The following is a 19311-nucleotide window of genomic DNA, read 5'->3' on the forward strand; positions in this document are numbered from 1 at the left end:
TCTTCTGGGTAGGCACCAAGTAGATAAAACCTTATCGTTCCCCGTTTGGGGCCTGGACCAGCGTGGAGTACCCAGCTGCCTAACCGCAGACCTCGAACCCTCTCCGGCGCACGAAGCCGGGGCACTCTTTAGATGCTCTATGGATATCCCTGAGGCGCGGCGCGGCGGAAGCGGGGCCGCCACACTTCCGGTGGCCGGGCTGCACGAGCTCGCCACACTTCCTGTTGATCCGGTTCCGCGGAGGGCTGGGCTGGGAGGAGGGCCGGCGGGCGGGAGGCTGCGGGGGGAGGCGGTCACTGGCCAGGCGTGGGCGCGCTCGGGGCTGCGACGGGCACAGAGCGTTCGCCTCGTCGCTTCAGCCCGAAGCACCCTCGGCGGCCGCGCCTCCCGCCCTCCGTCCTTCTGCCCGGCCCCGCGCCACCATGCCCGCCGTGGACAAGCTCCTGCTGGAGGAGGCGTTGCAGGACAGCCCCCAGGTACCTCCCGCCGCTCCGGTCCCCCCGCCGGGGGGTCTGGAGGCCGGGGAGGCCCCTCGAGCCCCGGGGTGGAGGCAGGGTGCGTGCAGGGGCCGGGAAGGGGCCCCCCTCAGGCGGGGCTGGAGAACCCGAGAAAGCCCCCCGCGGCCAGAGTCTTTGTGTCGTGACCCCTTTTCCAGAGTCAGCTGAAACTGACGCCGCCCGGCCTAAAGTTGGGCTCCACAGCTTCGCTGAGTTCCTCGGACAAATAACCTTTCTGTGCCGCAGTTTTGTCATCTGGAACACAGGGATAATAATTGTCCCCGCCTCACAGAGTTGTCAGAATTAAATAAGGGAACGCCTGTAAAGTTGTTAGCGGCAACGTCTGGTACAGAAGAAGTAGTCTCTCTTAGTTATTACTACTACTGCTGCTGCTGATGCGATGGGTCCTGGCGGCTTTAGGGCCAAGATGGGAGGCTGAGAGCCCAGCTCTCTTTCCCAGCGGTACCCGTCGGCACGGTTTTCCCATTTTGTCAAGCGAAAATGACAACACCTGCCCCATTTGTCGCACGGGGGGACTTCATTAGCACGCTCGAGATGAAAGTTAAGTCCTTGGAGCTCTGCAGATGAAAGCTGCTGTGTAAATAGAACTGATGAGTGCAGAGTGACAGGAGCTCATGATTCAGTGCCCTTTCCTTCAAGGAACTTTTTTGCTCCGCATTAGCGTTTCCCCGGCTTCGTCTCTACTCTCCGGGTTCTGCATCTTCCTGAGTTTATTTGAATCAGTCTTTTTATCCCCCGGGTGTCTCAACTCCTCAAAAATTCGAATGAGATTAACCTGTTTTCCTTTTCTTTTCATTTCCTATGCTTTTTCTTTTTAGCACATTACACTCTGGGGGGTGATCTTTTGATGGACTCTGCATCTTGCCAGTTCAGAATCAGCAGTCAAACGGCAGTGTGCTTAGTTGCCTTGTGTCCATTTCTTTGTGATCTTCCTTAGGTAGGCAAGTAAGAAACTTGAGCAAGCTGTGACTTTTTTTTTTTTTAATTGGCATCTGCTGCTCTGATTGCCTTTTCAAAGACCCCCCTTGAAAGCTCTAGACCTGTGGCATTTTAATGGGACTGAAGCCCGTTAGAGAAGTCATTTTGTCTGTCCTCACACAATGTGAGATGTGAAGATAATAATCTAGAATTTCTTTCTTTTTTTTTTTTTAAATATTTTATTTATTTGACAGAGAGAAATCACAACTAGGCAGAGAGGCAGGCAGAGAGAGAGGAGGAAGCAGGCTCCCCGTGGAGCAGAGAGCCCGATGTGGGGCTCGATCCCAGGACCCTGGGATCATGACCTGAGCCGAAGGCAGAGGCTTTAACCCACTGAGCCACCCAGGTGCCCAATAATCTAGAATTTCTAAGGATACCGTTTGGAACAGGGATTTCCTTTTGCTTTCTTGTCCGGAAGTGCAGAGTTATATTGCTTTCCTAACTGATCATGATGATGGCTGAGCCGGGTCAGAGAGGTCGCGCTAACTGATTGTCCTATGTTTCCCTCACTGAGAAGTCACACACTGCATTTCTGACTGTCACACGAGTGAATATACACCATTTCTGAGTCGTTTACAGGGTTTGCTCAGCTGGGAGGAAGCAGAGGGAGGACTGGCAAACAAGTTGGGAAAACTGGATCCTAATTCCTGCTCTGCCACTGACTTGTCATGTGACTGGGGCAAGTCCCTTATCCGCACCCGGTGGCTGGCTCTCAGATGTGAGTTTTCTCATCTGCAGAATGAGGCACGTGGAGCAGTTGCTCTTTAAGGGGCTTAGAAGCTTAAAATTATACTGCGTGGTTTATAACTTTGAGCTCGTATGTGGAAGAGGAGGTCTGGTGGTACTGGCATTCCTATGTAATGTTCCTCTGAATGTAGGGAATTGTTACTGCCCTGGGGACTTAGGTGTCACCCAACCAGGATTCTTCATGAGGTTGGTGCAGTGGAAGCTAACTTTCAAGGTCTTTGGTAATCATCAGAATATATTTATTTAGCAGTCTTATATGGGGTGTGTCCCTCAAGCAGCCGTATTCCTGAAGAAACCCATAGATTTGGAACTGGAGGAAAGGAAATCTGATTCCTTTCCTGTGTAAAGAATAAAAACAAGAGCAAACACCTATATCACAGGTACATTTTCTGCACCAGACATTATTCTAAATCCTTTACCTATAAGAATTCACTTTATATTTCCAACAGTCTTCTGAAGTAGGTCTCCTGTGAAAATTACCAAGGAGCAAAGAAGTTAAATATCTTGCCCAATGGCAATGGCAGAGCCGGGACTGGAGCCCAGGCAGGCCAGCCCGTGATGCTCAGGTTGGCCCAGCTACCTGGCACCTGGCATTTCTATCATCGGTGACCTACAGTGTTTCGCTGAAAGGAAAAGATCCTAAGAAACCATCTATTGTGTGTTTCTTGTGGTTTTTTGAAGAGAAGTTATGAGGGTTGCTGCAGCAACCTGCACATGATTCAGTAAGCGAACACAAACGCTTTTGTAACTGAACTCAGTGACCCAAGAAGAGCTGAATAGCAGTTGACGGCCCTTTGACACATCTATTCATTTTGTCCTTTTTTTAGCACTGCACGGTGTATGGAAGACTAGTCTGTGCGTACACGTATCATTTCTGGTTACACATTTCTGGTATGTGAGAGGCAGAATGTTTTGGGAACGAAGCTACTGACTGGTCTCCATTGCCGTTCGTGGGCCTCTGCTCCTTGCCAGGCGCCGCTAGATGCTGGGAATATTGTGACAAGGCAGGAGTGCCAGCCCTCCACGGGGCACAGTCTGTCCCCGGAGACAGATAAGGAAAGCAGTGCCAGGGCTGTGTGAATGGGCTGTGGTAGGAACACAAACGCAGCTTTGAGCAGCTGCTGTGCTGACTTCTTCAGGGGCTCAGTGGCTTTTGTGTAAGTAGTGCGCTTTTGAGATAAGGTGAAGACAAAAGCGGTATTGCTGACTGTTTTCTTGATCTTTGTGTGTGTGTTTCCTTTGCAGTTGGCATAACTTATGCCCAGAGAAATGAAAGACTTAGTTCTGAGATCATGCAGTGAGTGGTCCGACTGGGAACAGCCCTCCTTGACCAAACCAGGCTTTCTTTACTCAAACGAGGTGCCTCGGAACAACCTGGGGTTAGGTCTTGTGGAGAATAATATGTATATTTTATCATCAGAGTTACTTAAATCATGCCATTATATGGTCAGATGCTATTCTGGAGAATAAAAAATGTCTGGGACTATTTTATTAGGGAACACCCCATTTCTTTAAGATGGAGGGACGATGTGGAGCTGAGGCTGTATCCCTGGTATGTTTGGTTTTTCTGGCTAGACATACTCTTCAAAGTATAGGGTAGTAGGAAAAGGATGGAGCTGAAATCCTGATTCTGCTGTTGTTGCCTTAGGCAATTTACTCGACCTCTCTGAGCTTGAGTTTCAACATGTGTACAATTAGAATAAAAATAGTTACTTAATAGGATTTTTATGAAGAATGAATAATGTGTGTAAAGTGTCTTCATGCCTGCACATCATAATAACTCCATAAACAATTGCTGTTACTTACAAGTGATAGGCAGCAGGGGCTTTCGGACTTTTAAGTAGAATCTTTGATATCTGATGTACTTTCAGCTGGTCCTTGGTCTCATTACTTACGTTCCAGATATAGAACATTCCTGTTGTTTCAGATAAAAATTCAAGCAGATATGGAGCTGATAATGTCGGTATCAAAAACAGTGCCTAAGATAGCCGGGTAGGTTTATTTCAGTGGTGATCCTGGCCTACTTAGAAAGACTGGATTTTTCTTGCCAGTGCTCATGGTGGTGGGTGGTCATGGTAAATATGTCCAGAGTGTGAGCAAATGAAATACTGGTGATAAAGATTTGGCAGTTAATAGGCAAGAGCATGACAGGATGACCAAAGGGAAGCCAGCTCCAAGCAGGACTTGGGCTGGGGACCACAGCGCATGCCCAGTGATAAAGCTCTGCCAGCTGGGTGACAGGTGCAGCCTCCTGCAGGGGAGAAGCGTGGCCGTTGGTGCCCATCAGACCGGGATTGACATCCCAGCCCTGCTGCTTCCCAGCCATGGGAGCTTGAGCAACTTTCTTGACCTTGATGAGCCTCAGTTTTATTATCTGTAACATAGGGTTAAATATCCATGTATCTACCTCATAAAGTTGTCGGAAGGATTAAATGAAGTAAATATTTAGTGCTCGGAAAAAAAAAAAAAAATATTTAGTGCTCGGCACAGTGTCTCACAGGAAGTACAGAGTAAAAGGGAGGGTTCATTTTCTTTTCTCTTTCTGGAATACCTTCTCTTTTCCTCTTCTCATTTTCCATCCTCCTTTATTCCTGAGAGTTCTAAAAACAACTAATAGGACACAACTAAATGGAGATCAGTAGTAGTTAGAAAAATGAAATCTCAATCCAGTTGTATCATTCTTTCCTTCTCATTTTCCTAGACATGTTAGTTATAGCAAAGGAAGATACCAGAATCATAAAAACGTGAGCTCCTCCGGCACTGACACCATGAATACAAAGAGACAAAAGGTCCTTGCCTATTAGATAACATTTATATATAACTGTATAGATAAGTATTGCTGTGGTGTTAAAGTGAAATCATACAGAGATTCACACTCCTTTCCTTTCTGAGTCTCTGAGAGGCCCCGTCCATATCTGCTCTCTCTGTATCTTCAGGAAGCTCTGCTCTCAGAAAAAATGAGATCATACACGTATAGCCCTTAGTGTCCCCCATATAATAAGGAATCAGAGTTCATTATTTTCATAATCAGTTTCATCTGCTACCACTGTACCTCACACGCGGGGAGGGACTTTGTGTGTGTTTGTTATCTCAGTAACCCTGCACATCAATGTTAGAGCCTGAATTTGGGCCCAGGACTGATATGGTCCCACAGGGATCCCAGATGCCTTGAGAGGCGCAGCAGGCTCTAAGCTCCTGGAGGACAGAGTCGGGTCTAATCACCTCTGAATCCCAGTTCCCAGCACGATGTTTCGGCAGATACTGGATGAAGGCAGAGTTGCGTGCACCTGTGAATGGAGACAATCTTTTTTCTCCCCCCAAATAAAAAGTCTGTTTTAAAAAGATAGAACGAAGAGTTCGGAACCAATGTTTTCCACCTGCTGGTTGACATCCATGCATCCATTATGAGAGCCAGTGGGTCACAGTCATGATTTTTGTTGACAGGTGGAAGGGAACAGAATAGAAGAGAAAAAAATCGGAGTGTATACGGATACTAAAGACAAATATTGTTTGGTTATGTGTTTCGTACCGTTGTTTTTAATTTAAGAAGGCTTGAAGAACTCTGCTCTGGCACATGAATTACATACTGTATGAGCTCTGATATTTTCCTGTGGTTGAGAGCTCTTGAAAACCTGTCTTATGTTTTCCATATTCATTGCGTCTGGTCCCTCTGTTGATAAGGATTGATGGTGAAGAGAGTACCCTGGTCTCACAGAAGGTATTTTTAGCCTTGAAGGCCTCGGCGAAGCCAGGACAAGTGTGTCTTGCTGCAAAGTACACTGGAGTTTGGGGAACAAAATCCAGGGGAGATCGAATGATCCAAACCCCCAGGTGATTGAGGGTGCTTTGAAGTCCATCCCTGCTCTCTGACCTGAGGTTAGAAAAAGAAAGAAGGAATTGAAATGCATATGCAGGGAGATAATGAGCCTTAATAGATTGTTCTCTGTAAAGTGCTTTGATATTATCTTATTAAAAGCATTTCTGTAATTTACTATCCATTCTATGCCTAATGGGTTATTTTTAGAGACTCCATTATCACTGACAATATTTTAAATTCCCACTGTGCTGAACACATTAAGTAAAGTCCCTTGAGTAGATATGGTCACTTATGTGACACCTCGATACTTAGACACCATCTCCCATGTAAATATTTCTTCAGTGTTCCATGCGTCCGACTCTGTGCACAAGAGCGACAGGAAACACCTTCCCTCTAATGACCTTGCTCAGCTGCTCTGGGGCACTGAGTAGTTAGCCTTCCTGAAGGGACGGAGCTAGCATTCTTGTTAAGTTGCGATTTCAGTTTTGTGCCCAGATCCACTGCTGGTGGACCCAGGGTATACGAAGTTTCCTGGCCACGAGTTTAAAATTAGTCGAATAAAAGATGACGAAAGATGTGGAAATTGACTGTAGTATCTTAAGAGGAAAGAGTGACGCATTCCTGCAGAATGTCCAAGTTTGCAGAAAACCAAACCGACGGTTAGCTGTTGGGGTGATGCACTGCTGGGCGCCCACACCCCAGGTAAACACACAGATCTGGCATCGTGTTCAGTTTATGGGCCAGAAGGAGAGGCTGCCTTTTTAACTTTTTTTTTTCCCCCCAATTGGATGGACTCTCCTGGTGCTTAGATAGGGGCTAAATCAAAACAGATAATAGCCCTCAAGTCTTACTCTTTAGAAATTGGCTTTCCTTCTCTGGCCCCAACATTCAAATTGTATTCAGTTTGCCCCTGCGTTGTAGTCTGAAGGATGAGGAAAGTAGTTCAAAATTAAAGCTCCAGAAATCAACTCTTCCTAGTATTACCAGTAAAAGAATAAAGCCGGAGAATAGGCACCTCCCTCCCTCATTTTAGAGAGGGTGCGCGCACGTGCGTGTATGTTTCTACCTCCTCTGTAACTTTTCCACTTAGGAATAAATGGACTTCTCTTCTTTCCTTGTAGACTCGCTCTTTACTGAGCGTATTTGAAGAAGATGCTGGTACCCTCACGGATTACACCAACCAGCTTCTCCAGGCGATGCAGCGCGTCTATGGAGCCCAGGTAGCTGGCCCTGCCCTCTCCCGGGGAGGAGGGGAGTAGGAGCCCCCTGCCCTCACCTTGAACTTGTCTCAAGGGACAGAGGAATTTGGGTCACAACAATGCCACTGAAAATTTGTAAGTAAAATCAGAATTGATTCCCTCACTTCCATTCACTTTAAAAAACTGAGGACGATCTGTTTTCTCTGCTTAAGAAAATGGGTCATTTTCCTGTAGCTAGTAAAAGCAGTAGAGGACCACGTCACTGGTTTTAATTCTTAAAAAAAAATTCAGCCCCAGAGGGGAACATTTGTGAATGAGCAGGGGTCAGTATCCTGAGACATGTTCTTTGTCTTTCTCGTAAATGGGAATCTTAGATGTCAGTGCGGGAGGGTAGAGAGGGTTTTCCACATGCTTCCTCTGAGAGGGCTTGAGTCACACTTCTGAAACTATCGGGTGGCTTCTTTGTTTTGAGGAACAAATATCCCCGACTTACAAAACAACGGAAAATAAATTGCTGAGTAGCAAAAGTGATTTTTTTTTTGATGATCGAGAAGTGCCTGTGTATGTTAACATTCTAAGGGAAGACTTATAAGTTACTTAAAATTCATTATGTTGCACATCAAAATATTATGGTGACTGATGCTTTTGATTATTGATTCCTTGCTGACTTAAATCTGTGTGTATCAATGTTTCTTTCTCTCATTGATGATCTCTAAGGAAATACCACATTCAGTATATAATATATACTAATAATTAATATGTGTCATTTCTCATGTAACTCTTAATATTCCTATGTGATCATTTATTGTAATCATTGTTTTATTAGTCATTTATTCATATCGTCTATGGGACGAAGACTCAGTCCTTTCCATTAGAGTGCTTATGTTTGGGTGGGGAGACAGAGAAAACATTTATCTAAGAGTGTTAGTGCCGCTAAGAAAAGAGGTTGCCTAACCCAGAAGAATTGTGCTCAGCACCCAAAGGGAGGAGGATTGTGACAGTCAAGATTAACTGAATATTTCATAGCTTCTGGACTTGATTTCAGGACTTTTACATGGATTTTTTCATTTAAATTTCCCAGAAACTCTGTGAAGTGGGCATTTTTGACACCATCCACATTTTATGGGTTAGGAGATTTAAGGATTCCAGTGACAAGTGACTTGTCCAAGTCCACCCCATTACTATATGGCAGAGCAAGTCAGCTGGAACCGGAAGCCCAAACTCTCAGCTACTAAACCTGGAGTAGCTTGAACTACGAAAGTGGCAGTAGAAATGGAAAGAAGTGGATGAATTTCAGAGGTGTTCAGGAGGCAGATTGTGACTGATTGGACCTGAAGGGGTGAGATGTGTGAAAGATGAGTCCAGAATGATGTCCAGGTCTTTGAGTTGAACGACAGGGTGGAGAATCAGGAGCACATAGGAAGAGATGGAGGGTATGTTTGTGTGTGCGTGCGTGCGTGTGCAGGCGCGCGCGTATGTGTGTGTGATGGCAGGGATGCCAATCATAATTCTTGAAAGTCTGATTTTGAGGTGTCCACGGGACATCAAAGTGGAGAAAGAGCTTGTTACAGGCTCAGATCTAAAGTTCAGGCTGGAGATACAGATTTGAAAACTCTAATGTATTATACAAGTGGAACTTAATTGGGACTGATGTTAAAACCCAAACAAATCATGTGCTCATGTGTGATATTGTTTTGGTAAGACATTCAGAAACTGGGGACATATTATGTTGATTTTTTTAAACCCTATTTATATTGTATTTTTTATATTCCCTACATATTCAAAATTTAAGAAAATTAGAATTTTTTTCACTGGACTTGGACCTGAACTTACTTGCTGTTCAATGATTTGAATATTGTCATTAAATGATTTGTCTCCCATTTAAGGTTTAGGAGACCCAAGACTTAAGGGACAGTGTCTGTGTCACTCTCAAAAGTTTCTGTTCTGCCTCTCCATGTCTGTCAGAATCATTTACTTGGAGATGTCCAGATGCGTTCTTACGCGTTTTTTTCTTTTGAGCCAGAAAACTACATTTTGCCAAAATTAAGTGGGTCGTGCATTCCAAGAGTCTGTAAACCGGCTTTTTTAATTCACACCACATGATCATCACATGGGTTCTCTACTGGCCAGAAACCCTTCCTCCTGCCTCGGCATTTCCTGCAGCAGAGGCTGGCGGGAAGGGCTGGTTAGGCTGCCAAACTCAGCAACAGATTCGAGCAGTGGCCAGTGGCATCCAGATCGGCTGGGTCAGAGTCAGTTGGTCTTCAGGTTTATGTGAAGGCCTAGGTGTCTTCTTTTGTTTCTTTGTAATTAAAAAAAACAAAACAAAACTTCTTTGACTTCTCTTTGATGAATTTGTTTATATACATGTATTTATGGGTGTGTGTATACATATGTATAGTAATACTTACCAGTGTTTTCACTCAACTTTTTCCCTCTAAGTTATTTCTTGATTTATTTAACACTATTCCTTGAATATTTTACACCTAGACCTGTTGAATTAAATTAGTAGGGTTTTATAATCTCATTTTTAAAAACACAGGCACTTAGATGTTTTTGCATTATTGTATTTTAAAAAACAGGTATATACTGCGGGAAAGTGATAAATGATTCACTTTGAATCAGACCACATGGTAAATTTCTGTATTCTGATAGGGCGAAAGCCATTGGACCTCAGTTTTAGAAAGAGGAAGAATGTGGAAAACTAGAGGAAAGTTCTGTGAGCAGTTTTGCTGATTGTAGCTGATTTGGGGGAAATTTTAAATTTTATTTCACTTATATGCTAGAATGAAACTATAGTCCATGAGCTGTTTTTCACATTTTACAGCAGTCCCAGAAGTCACATCTGTCTTTTGATTGTCACATGTGCCTTTGCAGGCCATGGGAACTGAGTACCTTTTAGGGGTCATTTGAACGAAGGAGGCAGTACACGTTTCTCATGCACTAATAGCAGAGATGGGTTACATAAAAAGATCTGCGGTTTTGAGGATGATTGGCTAGATAAGGTTAAAATCTCCTTAGTGTCTGAATAGATGCATCTGTGCCTATATTCAGTTAAATCTCAAATTTTTCATTTCATAGATTTGATATACAGAATCCCATAAATAATCAAAAGATCTGCCATAATTTTGTTTGTTTCTTGGAGAGGTTAAAAATTTTTAAATATTTGAAGAATGGATTTATTAGGATCTTACAATGAAGTTTACTTAGTAATCTCCTTGTGAGCTTTGTGGTGAGAAAACAGGGACCAGCGAAATGTCCCCAGCAATTTTAGTGAAACCCAGCAATTCTTGGAATCTGTCTCCTCCAACAGATAACGAACTTCTGTAGTTAGTGCCTTCAGTCTGGATAGAATTTTTTTTCTTTCTTTCTTTTTTTTTTTTCTTTAAGTAAATTTTGGATGGATTCTTTTGAAGTGAGAACTATAGTTAAGGCTCTTTCATTTTCCTTCAGCAAAGTGGACTTTCTCAACCATAGTTCTATCTCTACAACTGTTCTTCAACCTTCTGGAATACAGAACTACACATCCTAAAAACTAAAAGCCCAAACTGGAGTTGGGAATAGTATCTTTTAAAATGGGGTAATAGGTAACCATAGGAGGTGATAGGAGTAAAATATTTTGAAGAAAAGATACACAGAAGTTTGGTATTATAAAGAAAAATTTTTCTTCTTAAGAAATGTTGTAATACAGTTGACACTTGAACAACATGACTTTGAAAGCCACAGGTCCATTTATACGTGGATTTTTTTTATAAATATGGTACTGTGAATGTATTTTCTCTTAAGATTTTCTTTCTTTCTTTTTTTTTTTTTTGTTGTTGTTGTTGTTGTAAGGATTTAGAGAGAGTGTGTATGTGCACAAGTTCGGGGAGGGGCAGAAGGATAGGATTCCAAGCAGACTCCCCGCTGAGCCCAGAGCCCAAAGGGGCTTGATCGCACGACCCCAAGATCATGACCTGAACCAAAACCAAGAGTTGGATGCTGAGCCAACTGAGCCACCTGGGGGCCCCTCTCTTAAGATTTTCATAATAACATTTTCTGTTCTCTGGCTTGCTTTATTGTAAGAATAAAGTATATGATACATATAACATACAGAATTTGTGTTGACTGTTGATGTTATCAGTAAGGCTTCTGGTCAACAGTATGCTGTTAAGTTCGGGGGCAGTTCAAAGTTATGTACAGATTTTCGGCTGCACAAGATAGGGCTTGCCGCCTAACCCCTGCATTGTTCAGGGGGCCCCTGTGTAGAGATCTCAAGCTCTACAAGCTAATGCACCTATTGGGAAACAAAATGGGAGTGGGCTTTCAGGAGTGGGAGCTTATAATAGGGCCGGGGGAGGATTTGGAAGGCAGATAGGATCAGAACTGCTTACCGTAATAACAGAAATAATGGTCTCCGTTTACTGAGCACAGAAGCATACCACACACTAAGCTCGGCATCTCCTTTGTAGAATCTCATTTAGCTTTCACAAGAAAGGAGAGGTACTACTATAGGACATCTTTGCAGATCAGTAAACTAAGACTCAGGTGATGTCTTTTGCCGTAATATCACAGTGACAGAACTAGAATTTGCACTCAGGTCTTTGACTCCAAGACCTTTACTCTCACCCGGAACCAGTACGCTCTACTCTTTTGACATACTGGCCTCCAGAAGTGGCAGCAGAGGCTGAGGAAGTAGGAGCTTTCCAAGGTTGTTCTTGTCACTCTAGAACAATCGCCACTGTTAGACAGCCAAACAGCTGTGTAGCACAACGGTTCTGCCTTTAACTGTGGGCTCACTTTCCGGCGTTCCCGTTACCCACAGTCAGCCGTGGTCTAGAAGCAAGTGCTCCTTCTTCCGCAGTATCTGCAGAAGGTCAGTAGTAGCCTAGAGCTGTGCCGTTCCCCTCACTTCATCTCACCACGGGGGCATCTTATCATCTCACATCATCACAAGAAGAAGGGTGAGTACAGCACGATGAGATATTTGAGACAGAGACCACATTCACATAGCTTTTATTATAGTTACAATTGGCCCTTGAACAATGGAGGGGTTGGGGCGCTGACCCCGCACAGCTGAAAATCCTCATACAACTTTTAACTCCCCCAAAACTTAGCTAGTAATGGCCTACTGTTGACCAGAAGCCTTCCAATAACATAGAATTGATTAACACATATTTTGCGTGTTGTACATACCATATTCTGTACTCTTACCATAAAGTAAGCTGGAGAAAAGGTGTTATTAAGAAAATCACAAGGAGGAATACATTTACAGCTCTGTATGTATTTACTGAAAAAACTTGGCATGTAAGTTGACCTGTGCTGGTCAAACCCATGTTGTCCAAGGGTCAACTGTATTGTAATTTTTCCATTTGGTTATTGTGAATATCTCACTGTGCCCAATTTATAAATTAAAATTTATCATAGGTATGTATGTGTAGGAAAAAAGAGTATATGTAGAATTCCGCACTAGCCACAATGTTGGGCATCCACTGGGGTTCTGGGAATGTGTCCCCCAGGGAAGCGGGGACCCACTGTGTGTGTGGGGGGCGAGCCGGTTCCCTTTTGTATCCCAGAGTGACTTTCCTTGTTGAATTAGTTTTTATCATAATTGTTTTAGTCAGTGCATTTCAGTAGCCCTGAAAACCAGCCAAATTGAGGTTGATATGACAGGGACTGAGGAGAAATATGAATGTAGCTTCAGTGAGGGAGCAGAGAGCATGAGTGGTTTCTAGAAACCACTTGGGAGACTGGGATTCCTGCTCTTGTTCTGCGTGCTGCAGGACCTACAGCTTTTCCTCAGGAGGGCTTTGGTGGCGTTCAGATTAGTATGGAAGATGATTCTGGGCGAGGCTCACTCACTTAGGTACAGGGCTTCAGTGTGTGGCCTTGAACTCACAGATCTGAGTTCCAGTGCTGGCTTTGGCCACTTGCTGTGTGATGTTGGGAGGGTCACTTGTTTGCCGGAATTACCTTGTCAGGTAACAGAGACCATAATCATGGCCGCCTCGCTGCTTGTTGTGAAGGTTAATAGAGTTTACCTGTGAAGGGCAAAGATCAGTTCCTACAGGAAGGGCTCTGGGTGTTAATCATCTTCTGAGTCTTATAATAACAATAGTTAAGATAGCACATTGTACTGGGACTTTATTTGGGTTCAGTAGAAGCTTGGTCTTCTGATCCTGACTTTGTTGACGGAGCAGTCTGTCCTTGCTCTCTTCACTTCCTCACTGGGTGTTTGATGCCTGCTCCTCAGGCCACCTCAGTCTGGCCTCCCTCCTCCATTTTGCAGGGGGGGCAGTTTAGTGCCTGAGTCATAGCCTCTCCACCTCGGGCCCTGGGCCAGCACCTGATCCATTAATGACACCCCCCTTGAAGCGGTCTTGCTTTAGTTCCTGTGACATGGTCCCTTCCGGTCTCTTCCTAGTTCTCTGCCCATCCTTCTAGATCTTTCTCCTTTCTTGGCACCCTGTTGCTGCCTGCCCCTTTTAAGTCTTGGTGTTCTCCAAAACCCCACTAGAATCCTCTGTTTCATTCTTTGCTTCTAGGGTTCAGATCCCTTCAGCAAGTCTGGTGGTTTCAGAATCTGTTCCTAGCCCTTGTCCCTGGGTCTTTATTCAAGACATTTTCCTCTTGGTGCTGTGGGGAGTGACTGCTCAGCTCTTACCCGATCCAGCAGTCCCCTGATCCATCGTCCTGCCTTCAGGAGGTGTCTTCCCCTTTCAGTCCCTCCTCCATCCAAACCTCCCTCCCTCCCTGTCGTCACATGCTTCCCTGGCTCCCCGTGCCGTTGAGTTTGAACTCCTCAGCAGGGTATGCAAAGCTCTTCACAAACTGAGTACCAGCCTGATCCTCTACCCTCTTGTTTGGCTGTTCCAAAATGTGCCAGGCTCTCCCCATGTCTTGAGACTGTGCTCTGCCATTTCTGCAGCCAGCAATCCCCATCAACCCCTTCCCTTGACAAATGACCTTCCCGGTGTTAAGACCTCACCTCTGAGGTGTCTCTGGCATCTTTCCTTCCTTCCTCCCTTCCCTCCCCAACCGAAGCGCGCCCGTGTGCCCGATGCCCCGTACACTTGTGGGTCCCAGCACTTCCGGTGCAGGAGTGTGGTTTCCCTGTCCCTCTGGGCGGTGAGACCCCAGAGAGCAGACTCTCCATCTCCAGTGCCCGCACCAGGCCTGGCCCCTCCGAGTGTTGGAGCCGTAGGTGTCGCGGGTGTGGGGTAAAGGACCGAGTTGGGGACGTCTGCAGCTGAACGCCAGCACAGTCCAGCTGTGTGCTTTGTCATCGCTCCCGAATCCGCATCCGCGCGGGTCCTCTGCATCCTGGCTGCGGGTGCCGCCTTCCCTCAGTCATCCGACTGGAGGCCGGTTTTCCTTGATTTCTCCTCCTCGCTCATGCACTGCATGCTGCTGTTTTTGCCTCAGAAATTCGTCACAGGTCCTGAACTTTCTGCGTCAGGCTCCGACTGCTCTCCCTCACCTGACCCTCCAGGTGGTCTTGCCACCCTCCCGCCCTGGCCCCTGCAGCTCGCCTCTCCACCACAGCCACCCTTGAGCTTTCCTCTGCTCCTGTCGGATCTTGTCGCTCTCCTGCCCACGTTGCTCAGGGCTTCCCTGCTACCTCCTGGGTAACGTCCCCATCCCCAGTGGGCACCCCTCACGGCCTGCCCTCAGCACAGCGTCCTGCCTCCGTTCCTCGCGCCCCTCGCTACTCCTGGGTGCGGCCCAGCCTGCGGGCTCCCAGACCCCGGCTTTGTGGTAAGCACATGGTGACTGGGACTTTCCACAACGGACTTGAGGCGACATTGCTGGGATGGAAGCAAGCGCCTACATGGTGACTTTGACCCCCGGGGGTTTCCTCTGCCCCTGCTCCCGGCCTCACCATTGCCATCCGGCATGGATGTGCCGCCAGCAGGGGCGTTTGGGTGGTTTGGGGTGACAGTGACAGCGCCGTGGGCTCTCTGCCACCCCGAGATAAACAGTCCTTTGCTAAAAGCTTGGTCTTCCTTTCGGGTTTGCCGACCACTGATGTTGCTGCCTTGGCAGGAGCCATGGAGGGGCTGTGGGATACAGGAGATGCAGTCAGCGAACACTTCATGAAGTGGTCTTTTTTAAGGATTCTTAGGAGGCATTGAATAGCATCGTTAATAGCCAGAGTCATTCCAGAATGCCATAGAAATCTTACTTGTGGAACTCCATTTAGAGTCGGAATTTTAGGCCACTTCTGTTGTTGAACGACAGCTAAAAAAAAGTGCGGGATTTATGTTCCTGTCCCTGGGCCCCGCGAGACATGCCCACTGAGTGCCAGCCAGATAACAGGTTTGCCCTTTCGATTGGAAACAGCATGGTGTTAAAAACGCGGTGTGTAGATTTTAGGTCCAGCGGATCTGCGTTGGGTCCTTGCCTTGCTGGATATTGGTTGTGATTTTAGAAAGTTACTACCCTTTCTGAGCCTTTGTCTCCTCATCTATAAAATGAGGATGGCAATAGTCCTCACCTGTAGGAGCACAGGAAGGATTAAATGTGACAATATACGGCAAGCACTTCACAGCTCCGTCAAGTACCTAGAAGACTCACTGCACGTTAGCGGGTGTCTGTGTTACTGGTATTTCTGGTACTTACTCTGCACCCCAGCTCCAGGGCTGCAAGCCTTGCCACAGAGATAATTGTGTGGGCCGACCTCACAGGGTGTGGGGTAATTGGCTGATGTTGGCAAAGCGTTTCATAAAACCTCTGTGTACAATAGATTAAGTGTGAGTAAGATTAGAGTTGGTCTAGTTCAAAAGATTTTTCACGGCATTTGCTCCGCCCAGAAGTTCACTTCTTTTCAGGGCAGGTAACAGGTCGTTTCGAACCTCTCGTTTGTTCCCAGTGAGATCACACTGGCAGAGCAGATACGTGCAGCCTGAAATCACACACATCTGAAAAAGGCACAGCATTTTCACAAGGGCTTTCTGGGCGAGACCTGGCAGAGTCCAGCTGTATTCAGTAGTTGTAGAAAGCAGCAGTGAATGTTGTATCCCCTTCTTTGCTTTGGGCAGGGAGCTCAGGAGCGCCCCCCTCTGAGCCAGGGTGCAGTCTGACCCAGGCAGCGCTCTGACAGGTTTTTTTCCGTTCCATTTAGGACGTTTACCCCTAAGTGGTCAAGAATTCAGGTAGCCAGTGCTTCTTGCTTAGTTTGAAGGCATGCAAGGTAGGTATCATGCCTGTTAACCAGTTGCTAAAGGATACAGATACGGGGCAGTAATAGTTTAGGTTTAGCTAAGATAAAGAATGACTTAAGAGTAGAAAACAGGGGCGCTTGGGTGGCTCAGTCGGTTAAGTGTCTGCCTTTGGGCTCAGGTCACGATCCCAGGGTCCTGGGATTGAGCCCCACATCACACTGCTTACTCAGCTGGAGCCTGCTTCTCCCTCTGCCTATGCCCGCCCCCCCGCCCCCGCTTGTGCTTTCTCTCCCTCAAATAAATAAATAAAATCTTTAAAAAAATAGAATATGTTCCTTGAATTTGAAATCTTGTAGCTTAATGGAGAGCATCCTGAGGGTGGGTCTCTAGACATTTAGTGTCTAAAGCAGGATCAGCAATTTACACGCTTGGGCTTCCTGTTTTTGTAAATAATGTTTAAACAAGGAAGGCATACTCATTCATTTCTGTCTTTTTATGGCTGTTTCATGTTCCAGCAGCAGAGTGAGTAGTTGTGAGAGACGATGTCCAAAAGTAATGTCTGTCTGGGCCCTTAGAGGAAAAGTTTGTCAACTTTAGGCTAAAGCATAGGCGGCCTCAGCTCTTAGCAGGGCTTGTAAGTCTAAGTGTATAGATCTTCGGATGGAACAGACGTGGGCTCCCATCCCAACCCTGCTGTGAACTAGCTGTGTGACCTTCGGCGAGTGTCTTAACCTCTCTGTGCCACAGTTACTTCATCTGTAAAACTGAGTTAGTCATCAGAACCTAACCTACAGGGTTGTCAGAACTAAATGAGGTAATGCATGGAATACACTCGGTGTGGCATCTGTCGTGGTTTAAACGCTCTCCGTGTTAGCTGCTGCTGTTTGGGTAAGTCTGTAGGTCTGCAAATCCTACTCCACACTGGCGCTGCCCCCAGGCCGATGCCAAAGTAGCTTGAGCAAATCCGCCTTAAACCCTCCGTCGCTAACTCTGAGAGGAGGAGCAAGGGATTTTCTGATACAACAGGAGATCAGCCCCGTGAGTGGGCCGAGACCCTCGTGCCCATGCACTCTGTCTGACCTTCCAGATGGCACTGCTAGAGATGACCGACAGTCTTGGCGGATGGTTTCGTGCGTGTCCACTCTTGGTATTTTATTGTGCCTGCCCCCCCCCCATTGTGATGTTACCTTGTGGGGTTAGGAGGTATTTTCCCCTGACCTCTGATTCCAAGTGTTGTATTAAACCGGGAAATTCGATGAGTCCTCTGACCTTGTGTGCTCACTCACTCATCACACATCTGTCGAGAGGCTGCCGCGTGCCGGGAGCTGTCGCATCCCCTCCCCCGTGTGGGGCTAGTGCTTGTGCATCTGTTCACCTGCCTCCTCTTGGCTCTGTGGCCACCGGCTCTGGTTTGTTTTGAAAGGAGGGGCACCCTGGGAGGATGCCAAAGCCGGGAACTTTTATTATATGTGCTTGTTTTATTCTGGGGAAAAAGGGAGATAGCCATGTTTCAGGGCCAATTAGTGCCTATTCCTTGGGGCCCATGAAGGAAGTCGGAGAACAGGTTGGCTGGGTGTCAGCAAAGAGGGCTGAGAAAAGTAGGATTAGGACTCCGATGGGTTTTGCAAAGGAAAACCAAGGTAAAGAAAACAAGCCCCTGCAGAGTTCGGGCCTTGCCCGTAAAGGAACAGCAAACCTAGAATTAGAACATAAGTGAAGGCCAAGGCCAAGGCCAGCTGGTGCCCTCCCCTCCTCTCCAGTCAGACCCTGTGGCCCTCTCCTCTGTGGGGAGTGAGTCCTGAATCTGAAGAGAAGCTTTCACTGAGCTGTGGAAAACACGTGTTCTACATGGACGGCATCGACTGTGGGAGGCTAGTGGTGGAAAACTGCCCCACAGCCAGAGATTAGAGGGATAAATTGGAGAAGAGGAAGATGAACAATATGGGCCAGTGAAAAGTGGCACAAGACGGGCGTCCCAGGACAGGGCAGCTGTGCTTCTGTGTTCCTCTCTGGCGGGACCGACCCATCCCTCTTGGGTTTGCTGGATCTGATTAGGTCCCAGTGCTGCTGAAATTCCCACTGCACTTGGAATCCAGGCCAGATGTGGACCGTAGAGCTTGCGTGCCCTCTGCCTGCACAGCCAGCCTCATCTCGCCTACACGCCTGCACCCCCTGCTCCAGCTACACTCTGCTCTGTAGCTGTTCAGACAGCCTGTGCTGCTTTCCACACGCGAGTCCCTCCTTCTGGAAAGCTGGTTCCCATGGCTAAGTCCCTCATCTGTCTTCAGGGGTCCACTTAGAACCTCTCTTCCTTAGAGACCATCTGCGTGCTCCTACTAGAGCCCTAACATGTCCGTGATTTCCTTTGCAGTTCTCATCATGCTTGTAACCATTTTTTGATGTCTGCTTCCCCAGTAAATCCTGTGAGGACAGGGACGGCCTCTTTCTTGGATGTTGGGCACAGCGTAATTGCTCGCTACATTTTTGTACCGACTGACCGGAAGGAGCAGTAATTTGTAAATGAGGGTGGGGGGTAACAAGCTTTAACCCTTTTAATTTGTTTTGCTCTTGTTTGCCAAATAATTTCTGAACAAACTATTTTACAGACATACGCATACATTTTTTAGGGGATTCTCTGAGGTGACGTTTCTCTGGTGCCTCTGTGTGTATTGGACACATCTTACCTGCTTTTCTCCTCTCCCTGCAGAATGAGATGTGCCTGGCCACTCACCAGCTCTCAAAGCAGCTGCTGGCATATGAGAAACAGGTAACTGGGGATTCACCTGGCATGTGCAGCTGTGCTCGGGGCCCTCGAGAGTGGCGGTCTTGTAAGGAATTCTCCAAGGGCATCCTTGAGAGGCTTTGATTTCCTTCTTTTTTTTTTTGTCCGTGGTTCACTCCTGTTTTTT

The 19311-nt window shown here is 46.5% G+C and overlaps 1 protein-coding gene across 4 annotated transcripts in view; it reads left to right on the forward strand.

Annotated features, from left to right (window-relative positions):
* The first annotated feature begins 244 nt into the window (after positions 1-244).
* APPL2 (adaptor protein, phosphotyrosine interacting with PH domain and leucine zipper 2) overlaps positions 245-19311 on the forward strand; it is a 50900-nt gene continuing 31833 nt past the window's right edge. For all 4 annotated transcript variants that reach the window (XR_006819618.1, XR_006819617.1, XM_046011718.1 and 1 more), the window contains exons 1-3: positions 245-476; positions 7182-7280; positions 19110-19169. Coding sequence is in view for 2 of the 4 variants with exons in the window: in XM_046011718.1 (XP_045867674.1) it covers positions 423-476; positions 7182-7280; positions 19110-19169 (213 nt within the window). In the remaining 2 variants the exon portion in view is untranslated. The remainder of the gene's footprint in view (positions 477-7181; positions 7281-19109; positions 19170-19311) is intronic.

The sequence above is a fragment of the Meles meles genome, chromosome 7, assembly GCF_922984935.1.
Source record: "Meles meles chromosome 7, mMelMel3.1 paternal haplotype, whole genome shotgun sequence".
Classification (NCBI taxonomy): Eukaryota; Metazoa; Chordata; class Mammalia; order Carnivora; family Mustelidae; genus Meles; species Meles meles.